We start from the raw sequence: 12,507 nt of genomic DNA on the forward strand, positions 1-12,507 counted from the left end.
CCGGCCTACATTACTACTAACATGGCTCTGTGTTCGATTTTAGTTGATTTCCTTTAGAAAAATATTGTAGCCTACCGCAAGACAAAAATAAGCAACGTTACTTTTATTACCTTCGCTCTTCTTTTAATAAGGAATACTCCGTTAAAGATACATAAATTTTGCCTCTGGGGGTGCTGATGAGTCAAAATGGAGAAATACTGTATCGTCTATTGACCGAGATAGCAGATTGATTAATATTATGTATATCAGCCATAAAGACAACTCAAGCCTACATTTGAGAATACATATTTTCCCTCAGTTTTGAACATAGAGGCTTGGCACTCGCCTCTCAACAACCAGCCTGTGTACCGGTAGCAACTGTCCTCTTCATTCTGCAAAGAAAGGTGCGCAATACTTCTCTCTTTTTAATGTCAAAACAAGGTGAGTAATCTAAATAAAATGCCCTTTGATGTATGATTCCTGACAGCAAAAAGCACATCTCAAAAATACAATGAAATTCCAAGCAGTGACAGAATTAACAATTCACAGTATGATGCTCAACTATTGTTACAGGCCTCTAATACAAAAGGGCCTGTTTTACTTTACATTTCCAAAAAACAACAAATGATCCAAAGACACTACAACATATGAATAGCAATGACACACCAATATCCTCAACAAACAGCCTCAGCTGCTGCATGAGTTCTCTCGTGTGTCCGCAGCAGATGCAATCTGTTGTAAGCCTTCCCACATTCAGTACACACGTATGGCTTCTCTCCCGTGTGGCTGAGCATGTGTCTCTTCAGTGGAGTGGTGCTGTTATAGCGATTTCCACACACGCTGCAGGAGTAGGGCTTCTCTCCTGTGTGTATCCGCTGATGTACTGTAAGATAGCAGGACTGGGTAAAACTTTTCCCACACTGCGCACATTTGAATGGTCGTTCTCCAGTGTGGTAACGCTGATGTTTCACCACTTCGGAGTAAGTTAAGAAACTTTTACCGCACTGAGAGCACATATGTGGCCTCTCCCCTGTATGCATGCGATTATGCCTGGTCAGATCAGTCGACTTGGAAAATCTCTTCCCACACTGGGAGCAGGGGAAAGGACGCTCCCCTGTATGAGTCTGTAAGTGTTTCTTTAAAAACCGATTGGCCTTGAAAGTCTTTCCACACTCGAGACAAGGGAAGGGTCTCTCCTCTGAGTGACACTGAAGGTGTTTTGACAATTCACCAGAGGACAGAAAGCTTTTTCCACAGTCAGGGCAAAGAAATGGTCTCTCTCCTGTGTGAATTCTCTCATGTCTAGTCAAGATCTGTAGTTGTGTGAATCTCTTTGGACAATGAGAGCACTGGTAAGGCCGCTCACCTGTATGAGTTCTCTGGTGTTTGATCAAGTTCGATAGCCTTGAGAAACTTTTAGGACAATGGGAACACAGAAATGAACCCTCTTCCTTATGAGCATTCAAGTAGTGTTGCCTAAGACAAACTAGCTGTGTGAAGTTAATTTTGCACATAGAACACTGGAATGGTCGAGCGCCGTTGTGCATTTGCATGTGTTTTGTGAGGGCATCAGAGTTTTGACATTTCTTCAAACACTGGTTGCACTGCAGAGTGTCACCACCGGAGTGAATCAGCTGGTGTCGCTTCATTTGGGATATCTGACTGAAAGACATGTCACATTCTGGACATTTGTGTTGACCCTCTTCGCTGGGACACTGCTCACTCTCAAGGCCTGCTGGGAGGTTTAACTTGATCCCAACGTCATCATCAGAGACTTGCGACTCTGCTAAATGAGCCACACTGCAGTGTGTCTTTAGATCTTCCGCCCGATCGAAGCCCTCTCCACACGCGCAGCACTGGAACGGCCTTGACCCTAGGCCCTTTCGCTGGTGTCTTTTCAAGTCGAAGGAGTACTGGAAAGTCTTCTCACATTGGGTGCACCTGTAAGGCCGCTCCCCAGTGTGGGATCTCTGGTGTCTCCTCATATCTGTCGCTCGAGAGAAGGTCTTTCCACACACAGAGCATGTTTTGGAGCGTGATGCATGCCTGCCAGACTTCCCCAGCGTGTGGGGAATGTCTGAGAGACATGGGTTCAGAGGGGTGCTGCTGGAAGACCCTGGAGGGGTTTCTGTTTCATTTTCTCCAGCAGCAAGTATCCTTCTGTACTCCTCTGGGTGAAGCTCTTTAAGGTGTTGCCGGAGGGTCACCTCGTCGGCATGGTTAAAAGAGCACTGAGAGCAGGCGAAGACAAGAGAGGGAGCCTCCACCGTCCCACCTGCAGGGGAACAGAGAAAGGAGCATACTGTATATTTAGAAAGTTATCAAAAATTATAATCCAACTTATTCTGAGCCAGGCATCTGGACCATATTCAACATTGCCAATTAAAATGATTAAACATTCAGAGATTTCTAACAATATCCAAGTGTACCTACAGTGCCATAGAAACCTTGTGTTGATATAACATTGCATACCTTTATTTCCATACAGTGTGGAGCTGTCAGAAGTGGCGCTGAGGTCTTCAGAGTCTTCCCTAAAGATAGCGATAAAGCACAATTGATGTCCAATGACACTGCACTTGATTGATTTTATTTGACAGTTTAACTCAGCCATACAAACAGTACAAACATTTTAAAAACGTGACAGGGAAAACACAATGAAGTCAATGATGCATTTCCATTGTGATCCTTTTAAAGTAAATGGTGAAATTGCTTTAAAACCTTAAGTCCCCTCCCACCCCTCATTCTTACCTTGGGTCTGGAGGCAGGTATAAAGGGACGCCCCAGGTCCCATTAGCCTCCTCCTTCAATGCCTTGAGCTGCCCTCCATTGGGTCCTTTTGAGCCCACTGTCTTCATCCGGAGCCTTGTGTTTCTTCTCAATGGTTGAGAGGGGGAGGACATTTGGAGAGGCAGGCCACTGACGTCCAGTCTCTGGAACCCTAATGTGGGTTTTTGGTGCAGACAGGATGTGACCAGTTCAGGCTGGTTCATTACTTCTTGTGGCGTACATTGGGAACTTCCTTGATCCTTATCAGTTTGGGGGACAGCTTCATTTCTCTCCTGCTCATCCTTCTCAGTCCCCTCCTCTGTGACCCCATTTTCTTCATGTAGGTTCTCATTGTGGGTGGACGGTCTGTCAATTGTATTCTCTCCACATATAGGCCCAACTAACTCCTGATGTTCAACATGCTCCACCTCCTCATAAATAATTTCCACCTCTCTATTCATTGACTCCAAATCCACACACACATCCCCCACCTCTGCACAGAAAACGTCTTCCTCTGTGTTCATGTCACTGGTTTCCTCTGAAACGAGCTCAGCGTCTCCGTTAGGAAGCCCCACTTCCTCACAAATAACCTCCACTTCTCCCTCTTGACGGTCTTCCTCGCTTTGCATGGCTACCATCTCCCGCTCTTCCCCATTCAATTCAACCTGACTGTCTCTTTGGTTCTGTGACTCAGTCTTCTCTATACTAAACTCCCTTTCCTCACTGGTGTATGTACTGGTCCCCAGCTCCACTTCTGCATACTCCGTCACTACTACAGACTCAGTTTCCATCTCTTCACCATATAAGGCTGGGTCCATACAGCCATCCATCAACTCTGATTGGATCTCTGTTTCTGTCTTTCTAGTGGCCGTCACCACTACCGGAGTGAGAGACAGAGAGGAGAAGATGCAGTCGCCAGCAGAGGAGGAAGAAGTTGCTGATTGAGAGGTAAAAGGAGACAATTACAGTGAGATGTTATTTATTTTAATAAACTGCTGGGATGATATGAATGAAGGGGGAATGTTACAATCCTAAAAGCATTTCCTTGAATCATTCAAAGTAGCAATTTGCATACCTCCTTTACTAATTCTGGATTATTATTTTTAAGTGGTTTACCATTGGTGTCCAAATATCCTAGTTCTCTATGATGTTGCAGTAGAGTCTTCAACTGTAGCGGCTGAGATAGAGAGTTGACACACTCTTCCAAAACAGAGGGTGCAGCATTGAGCCAAGACACTGTCTACGAGATGGGGAGCACACATTAATATAATATGCATCAATCAATCGGTCCAGTTGTTCTTCAATAAAATATTCTAAATGCCCATTATCTTAAATACAATGCTCCAAGATGTCTCATCATGTCTAATACATATACAGAGTAACCAATGTAACATTTTGTGAAGAGTGCTGCAGTGCACCACATGAGATATGTCAGCATGTTAATTCATCGTGGGCATTATGACATGAAAGAAAGATGCAGACATTCAAATAAGCCAACTTTATTCACAAGCTCATGCTTGATAACGGAGGTCCGAGGAGGTTCTGCATGAGTACCTGTTTGAGGTCTGGTACTGGAAGGAGCTGCTCCAGCCTGGAGAGAAACTCCCACATTAATCCTTGCAGGGCAGAGTCATACTTGGGTCCATAGTCTACAGGAAACACTTCCTAATGGGAGAGATGAAAAAGACAGGGGGATCAATTATTTGGCTGGCTACTTTTCACATAGAATTTTTCTTTCAAAGATTAAATGTAGCCTAAGAACATGAAGCGATAGGTTTATTATCACAAAAACATAAAACATTGAAAATGTAGCCTAGATATTACTGGTTTCATCTGTTTTGTTATACCAATGTTGACGGACCATACAAATGTTCAAACTTAGGTGTTTAACAAACTGAACCAACAAAACCATATACTGACCTGGAAGAAATGTTCTCTCTCAACTGGGTCTTGGATAAGAGTTTGTACCAGTGCAAGGAAATTTGATTTAGAGGCTTCCGCTTCTGCGCAACAAAACTGGGGAAAAAACCTCTTGAATAAATGTACTGTAACTCTGACAAGATCGAGTGAGAGAACATCATTACAGAGGATTGAGTAATATCTTAAGACTCACGTCTGTATCCCCCGGATGTGATCTTGCAGCGTGGATCCTGTCCAGATGGCTCTGAAGTCCTGCTGTCTGCTCCGTGCGGCACAACTCCAAAACCAACTGGGGAAAAAAACAGATTATTCCTACAAGAACACTGTTGGGTAAACAACTTGGCCTAACCTTTCTCTTCAAATATTCCATTCCCTGTTGCTTCATGACTAAAATATAATTCCTTACAACTCATTACTAAATTAGCCATGTTCTTTTCAAGTTACAGGACAAATCTAGATATAGATTTTGTGTTTTTCATTTCTGGTTCTTTTGGACCGTGAAAGATGTGTGGGCACGATGACATCAGGGTCAAAGTTACTGCAAATAATCATCACCTCTCTCTCACCTTTGCTCGTAAGCCCAACATGAGCTGGGTTCTCTGTCTAAAACTGAGCAGCTCTGGAACCATCTCTGTAACAAATGTCACAAACTCTTCTAGCTTCCCGTAGTCCATTATATCCCCTCGTTGGGCCACTTGCCACATCGCTGCAGAAAACAGCCGCAGCGGTGGGATGAACAGGCGCAGGGCAGGTAGAGGAAAATATAACCCTATGAATGGACATATCGCAGGCAGTAAGCAGCTGCACTGACTGGGCCAAACAAGAGCACACAAATAGCTAGGCTATGACTAGAAGAGTATAACATTGATACTACTTGCCATAGCTAACTACGCAATGCATTTTAAGTAGACTATGTAGGAATGCAGATCGCATAAAAGCGATCATAAACGGAAATAAGCATGGATCCCATACATATTTACACCATAAGTACCTAGCTACAGGGCTACGATTGGAAAGTTGGCTTGCTAGCTGGAACCCCTGCCTGCTGTTTCTGTCTGGTGAAAGCTTCCAATTAGTTCCCTGCGACAACTATCAACTTACCCGTATTCACCACCGGCTCCGTTAAATTCCGATAATCCATTATTATCAGTCACAGGGACGTCCCAAACTAATCCCAAGCAATCATTTATTCATTTGGCTGAAATATCTGTTTACCTGGAAGTCATTTTTTTTTATTCTTCTCATTTTGCAGGAAGTCGCAAAAAAAAACATTAGTTCCGGTTTATATTCGCCTTTAGAATAAAAGTTACGATCATGGGAAACGCTATATCACAGATAGAACAATAAGACAGCCATTTTTTTGGTAAGTAAATGACATTTATTCACATTATATTATAAAACAGGATTCAAGCTAACATGACATCCTTCTGCGCAAACCCCTACAAGCCCTATGTCGGGTCATCCCACTTTAGCCAACGCAGAAAGAGCAAGCACTCCACCCATGCCCATCTCCAAGTCGTAGTCCATTCTGAGCCATAGAGGTGACTCTAGTCGTCCTTGAATTTGCCGTTGATATAGGACCCAGTCCAGGATTAGCCTCCAGTCTGTAAAGTAGACAAGGGCACCTCCGCCCACCGATCCCTAACCAGCCATTGTGGGAACCCACGTCCTGGCGATGGCAATGTATTTTGCCCCAATCAACTTGTTTAGCACTTGCACCATTCTGAACACTGATTGGATCTATAAATATGAGGCATCCGCTTGGCGTTTCGACTCGGAAGCCCACTGGCGGGCAATGGGAGAAGATGGAACGAGATGGAATTTGGCCTACATTCTGCACATTTTCTCATTAATGAACCATTTGATCTCAATACAGTTTTCGATTCCCAAAACTAAAACATTTTATGAATAGAGTGGACTAAGTTTTGTCAAAGTTTTTTTAATCGCGTTGTTTAGGAGTGAAAAGTCGAATTGAGTTATTGCACACGTGCATTTCAGGGTAGGCGTTCCCTAACGGATATATGCAGATGTTTGCTAGAACGGGCCAATAGGATCTCGTGCTTGGCTCTGCCCACCTCCTTGCTTGTTCTTCCTACTATGACTCAACTGTTCCCATTGGAAACAAGATGGATTTTGCCGTGGTCTATCTTGGTTTAGTTATAAAAATCTTTGGCTAAATCGACTCTAGTAATCAGTGAATAATTTTCACAGATGCTAATATAATGCAATAAACTCCTCTGATGTTGCCAAAAAAGTCAATTTAATTTAAATGACAAAAAAAATATGAATCTACAGCACGTTTCATACAATATTAAAATAAAAGGTTAATAAAAGAAATGTAACCATAAAAATAATAACTGCATTCTCAATGAAAAGTTCAGCAATCACAGAAAAAAGTATTGGACTGGATATACTGAGACTGCACTTGTGAAGGTGGTAAATGACCTTTTGATGATGTCAGACCGAGGCTCTGCATCTCTCCTCGTGCTCCTAGATCTTAGTGCTGCTTTTGATACCATCGATCACCACATTCTTTTGGAGAGATTGGAAACCCAAATTGGTCTACCCGGACAAGTTCTGGCCTGGTTTAGATCTTATCTGTCGGAAAGATATCAGTTTGTCTCTGTGAATGGTCTGTCCTCTGACAAATCAACTGTAAATTTCGGTGTTCCTCAAGGTTCCGTTTTAGGACCACTATTGTTTTCACTATATATTTTACCTCTTGGGGATGTCATTCGAAAACATAATGTTAAATTTCACTGCTATGCGGATGACACACAGCTGTACATTTCAATGAAACATGGTGAAGCCCCAAAATTGCCCTCGCTAGAAGCCTGAATTTCAGACATAAGGAAGTGGATGGCTGCAAACTTTCTACTTTTAAACTCGGACAAAACAGAGATGCTTGTTCTAGGGCCCAAGAAACAAAGAGATCTTCTGTTAAATCTGACAATTAATCTTGATGGTTGTACAGTCGTCTCAAATAAAACTGAAGGACCTCGGCGTTACTCTGGACCCTGATCTCTCTTTTGAAGAAGACTGTTTCAAGGGCAGCTTTTTTCCATCTACGTAACAAAAATCAGAAACTTTCTGTCCAAAAATTATTCAGAAAAATGAATCCATGCCTTTGTTACTTCTAGGTTGGACTACTGCAATGCTCTACTTTCCGGCTACCCGGATAAAGCACTAAATAAAACTTCAGTTAGTGCTAAATACAGCTGCTAGAATCCTGACTAGAACAACATTTTTTAAATCATATTACTCCAGTGTTAGCCTCCCTACACTGGCTTCCTGTTAAGGCAATGGCTGATTTCAAGGTTTTACTGCTAACCTACAAAGCATTACATGGGCTTGCTCCTACCTATCTTTCCGATTTGGTCCTGACGTACATACCTACACGTACGCTACAGTCACAAGACGCAGGCCTCCTAATTGTCCCTAGAATTTCTAAGCAAACAGCTGGAGGCAGGGCTTTCTCCTATAGAGCTCAATTTTTATGGAATAGTCTGCCTACCCATGTGAGAGATGCAGACTCGGTCTCAACCTTTAAGTCTTTACTGAAGACTCATCTCTTCAGCGGGTCCTATGATTGAGTGTAGTCTGGCCCAGGAGTGTGAAGGTGAACGGAAAGGCTCTGGAGCAACGAACTGTGTTCATTACACCCTCTTGTAGTCCTAACATGGACCATTGGTACCATTCAGTGGCCAAGCCCACAGACTGCAGTGTGGCCTCGGGTACCACAGAGTTCCCCCGGCCTGAGACAGCAGGTCCGGTCTCAGGGGAAGTTGCCAAGGTGTCCCAGACAACAGCGACAGGAGAAGACTAAACCAGGGTCGTCTGGGCCAGTATGGGGCCACCAGAAGCAGACGATGCTCTGCCAACCTGGTCCTGTCCAGCACAGCGTGGATCAGGGTGGTGATGGTGGCGCTTCGGGTGCAGCCGGTGGGATTTGAACCACCGTTGAAGAGGCCGGAGATGGAGCAGGCCCAGGGGAATCAACAATGAGGACGCTGTCAGCAAGCCCAACAGGCGTTGGCAGGTTATGACGGATACCATCCGCCCCTGCCGAAAGTGGTCGATAAGATAAGATCGCCTGAACCCTTCTGGTGGGCAGGCGTGCTTTCATGAGGACTGAGTCCAGTTCCATGCCAATGAAGGCCACCCTCTGGGTTGGCGTCAGACGACTCTTGCCGTTTAAGTAATGCCCAGCCTGCCGATGTGGGTCAGGACCTGGGTCTGACAGGACCTGGGTCCTGGTTGGGGCACAAACCAGCCAATCGTCCAGGTAATTGAGGATCAACAACCCTCGGGATGTGAGAGGTGCCAGGACAGCGTCCATGCACTTTGTGAAAGTACGAGGACCCAAGGAGAGGCTGAAGGGAAGAACCATGAATTCGTAAGCCCTCCCTTCGAAAGCGAATCGGAGGTACTGCCAATGAGCTGGGTGAACAGGAACATGGAAATACACATTCCTCAGGTCCAGCATCACAAATCACTGGTCCCTGGACACGGCCTGCAACCCGCGGGCTAGGGACAGCATGTGGAACCTCAGTACCTTTAAGTACCCATTGAGGTTAAGGAGGTCCAGAATTGGTCGAAACCCTCAACCCTTGTCCAGGAGTGAGGAGATCTCCAGTCGCAGGGTTTTCTTCAGGGGGTTGGCCACTGTGGTGACACGAAGGCCCCTGAAGGACGGGGGTCGGCAGCGGAATTGGAGTCGGTACCCCTTGAGCATTGTGGATAACACCCATGGGGACTCCACACACTCCTCCCACTTTACCCTTTGAGACCAGGAGAAGCGGCCGAGGCTGGGGAAGGGTGTGTCAGGAGTCCTGCCGGGTCCCCCAGGCACATCCCTATGGTGGTGACGGTTGACCGTTGTTCCACCGCACGCTGTGCCCCTCCCCGCTGTCGTTCCTCAGCACGAGGCAATGGGGCAGAAGAGGGACCCCGCCGTTATTCAGGTGCAGGTGGTGGCGATGTCTGCCTTGGACCCGGGCCTGAGGAGGTGGCATGAACCGTCTCAGGGTCTCCCGGTCCATATGGACCTTATCGGTCTGCTCCAGAATGTCATTATCCCCTGTACCAAAGGTCAGCCCTGATAGGGAGAGTGACAAATGTGCTCTGGAAAGCAGCTGGCAGACGGGATTGGGCCAGCCAGAGATGACGCCGGAAGGTAACCACCTGCGCCATGGCCCGTCCGTTGGAGCAGGCCACATCCTTCTGGAGCAGGTAAAGCAGGCGAGACACCTCCATCGCTTCCTGGAGGAGCTCCTCTGTGCTCCCCTGCAGCCGGGGAAACAGAGTCTGCAGCAGGTAAGGCGGTCAAGAGAGCAGAGGGACCCATATGTGGCTTTCAAGTCCGCATCAAAGACTCTGGGGGCCCCGGCTTCAGTTGCGGGTTCTGCTCTATAATCTTCCCGGTCCGGGAGAACCATGGCAGCTATCATGGTGTCCATGGTCAGGTACTCCCGGAGGCCGAGTGACTTTGCTCCCGCCACATAACTCCATGGTCCAGTCTCTGCTCTGAGTCAGCTCTCCTGCAAGGCCTCACGGAAGTTAGCAGAGATGGGGACAGATGGAGAGTCATCACTGTCCACCGGTTTGATGTCCAGTGCAGTGGCTACCCGAGTGAGTAGGCCCCTCCTAGCCTCTTGAGCCGCTGGGGGTGATGAAGCCCCACCGTGGCCTCCAATCACTCCAGGCGCAGGCGTTCTGAGAACACCAGACAGAACAGGCATCCAGTAAGGTGCTCCACCACCCTCTCAGCGTGGCTCAAACCCAGGCAGTGCATATACGAGGTATGCAGATCTCCAGGAGGATGCCACCATCACACCTGTCACAAAGGGAAGCCATAAGCTCAGCCAAGCCAGCAAGGCCACGGAGCAGGGGTCCGACGCCCTGAGAGAGCTTATGTCATGACTCGCTTGGAGGAATAGGAACCCGGTGAGGGATAAATTACTCAGTACCTCTGCAAAATGGGGAAGACCCGTGAGGGAAAAACAGGCAGACAAAAAACAACAACCAGGTAATGGATTTGATTTATATGTTGTTGTTTTTTACACCAACTGCAATATTACCTAGCTGGTTTAATATCTAAGCAGTAAAAACAGCACCATATGATGGAGTAACTCCGTTAAGGAACTCCAAAGTTAATGTCTCAACGTAGTGGAAGCCCACCGCGATACTCTTACATTCTGCAGGGGAAAGAACAAGTAAAAAAACCTTGTAGGGTAATTAGCAGAGAACCCGCTTAAGCAATTCACAACACACAAGAACAAGCCGGTCGGCAAGTTATGTAAGGTAAATACAGTTTGTGGCAGCAAGAGCCACCAATATATTCACTTCTTAAAGTGTAGGGGGCAGTATTTTCACGGCCGGATGAAAAATGTACCCAAATTAAACTGGTTACTAATCTGGCCCAGAAACTAGAATATGCATATTATTAGTAGATTTGGATAGAAAAGACTCGGAAGTTTCTAAAACTATTTGAATGACGTCTGTGAGTATAACAGAACTCATATGGCAAAAACCTGAAAACAATCCAACCAGGAAGTGGGAGATCTGAGAATTGTAGTTCTTCTTTTGAATCCCTTTCGAAACTACAGTGTCTGTGGGGTCACGTTGCACTTCCTTAGGCTTCCATTGGCTGTCAAAAGCCTTCAGAAAGTTTTTTCATCATTCTCCTGTAACCGGGCAGAGATTAGGAGCTCAGTCAATGAGTGGACTGCCTTGGACCAGTGAGTTGTTTACTGCACGGGCACGTTTGGCGCGCCTCTCCTTCTTTTTCTCCTGGAATGAATACGCTATTGTCCGGTTGGAATATTATCGCATTTTTACGTTAAAATACCATAAAGATTGATTGTAAACAACGTTTGACATGCTTCTACTAACGGTAATGGAACATTTTGACTTTTTATGTCTCGAATTGCGCTCGCGCATTATGCCTTTGGATAGTGACCTGAACGCACAAACAAAATGGAGGTATTTGGACATAAATATGGATTATTTCGAACAAAAACAACATTTCTTGTGGAAGTAGCAGTCCTGGGAGTGCATTCTGACGAAGATCAGCAAAGGTAAGAGAATATTTATAATACTAATTCTGAGTTTAGGTGACCCCAGAACTTGGCGGGTGTCTGTATAGCTTGCTTTGATGGCGAGCTACGTACTCAGAATATTGAAAAATGTGCTTTCGCCGAAAAGCTATTTTAAAATCTGACACAGCGGTTGCATCAAGGAGTACTGTATCTATAATTCTTAAAATAATTGTTATGTATTTTGTCAACGTTTATGATGAGTATTTTTGTAAATTGATGTGGTCATTCACCGGAAGTTTTTGGTGGGAATACATTTTCTGAACATCATGCGCCATTGTAAAATGCTGTTTTTGGATATAAATATGAACTTTATCGAACAAAACATACATGTATTGTGTAACATGATGTCCTAAGAGTGTCATCTGATGAAGATCGTCAAAGGTTAGTGCTTCATTTAGCTGTGTTTTGGGTTTTTGTGACATATATCTTTGCTTGGAAAATGGCTGTGTGGTTATTTTTGTCTATGTACTCTCCTGACATAATCTAATGTTTTGCTTTCGCTGTAAAGCCTTTTTGAAATCGGACAATGTGGTTACATTAAGGAGAAGTGTATCTTTAAAATGGTGTAAAATAGTCATATGTTTGAGAAATTGAAATTATGATATTTTTGCTGTTTTGTATTTCGTGCCATGCTATTTCACTGGCTGTTGAATAGTGTGGGACGGTCACGTCCCACCTTGCCCAGAGAAGTTAAAGGATGCACACGGAGTCATAGTGTAACGCCAACGAAACACAAGCACGA

General features: G+C 45.2%; 1 protein-coding gene across 5 annotated transcripts; it reads right to left on the minus strand.

The window, feature by feature from the left end:
• Positions 1–391: 391 nt before the first annotated feature.
• Positions 392–5,940, minus strand: LOC106609736 (zinc finger protein 16-like). Of its 5 annotated transcripts, XM_014208707.2 has the most exons (9): positions 5,767–5,939; positions 5,232–5,434; positions 4,859–4,954; positions 4,666–4,761; positions 4,300–4,410; positions 3,862–3,985; positions 2,728–3,682; positions 2,452–2,510; positions 392–2,254 (listed from the first exon to the last, which is right to left on the minus strand). In XM_014208707.2, the coding sequence occupies exons 1-9, from the start codon at positions 5,804–5,806 to the stop codon at positions 654–656; spliced, it is 3,285 nt and encodes a 1,094-aa protein (XP_014064182.1). In that variant the 5' UTR covers positions 5,807–5,939; the 3' UTR covers positions 392–653. The 5 variants fall into 5 exon arrangements, with proteins under 5 accessions (XP_014064182.1, XP_014064183.1, XP_014064184.1 ...); XM_014208708.2 differs by lacking the exon at positions 4,666–4,761 and having other exon boundaries at positions 5,767–5,940; XM_014208709.2 differs by lacking the exon at positions 5,232–5,434 and having other exon boundaries at positions 5,767–5,918.
• Positions 5,941–12,507: the final 6,567 nt, after the last annotated feature.

Source organism: Salmo salar, chromosome ssa07 (genome assembly GCF_905237065.1).
Source record: "Salmo salar chromosome ssa07, Ssal_v3.1, whole genome shotgun sequence".
In the NCBI taxonomy this organism is placed as follows: domain Eukaryota; kingdom Metazoa; phylum Chordata; class Actinopteri; order Salmoniformes; family Salmonidae; genus Salmo; species Salmo salar.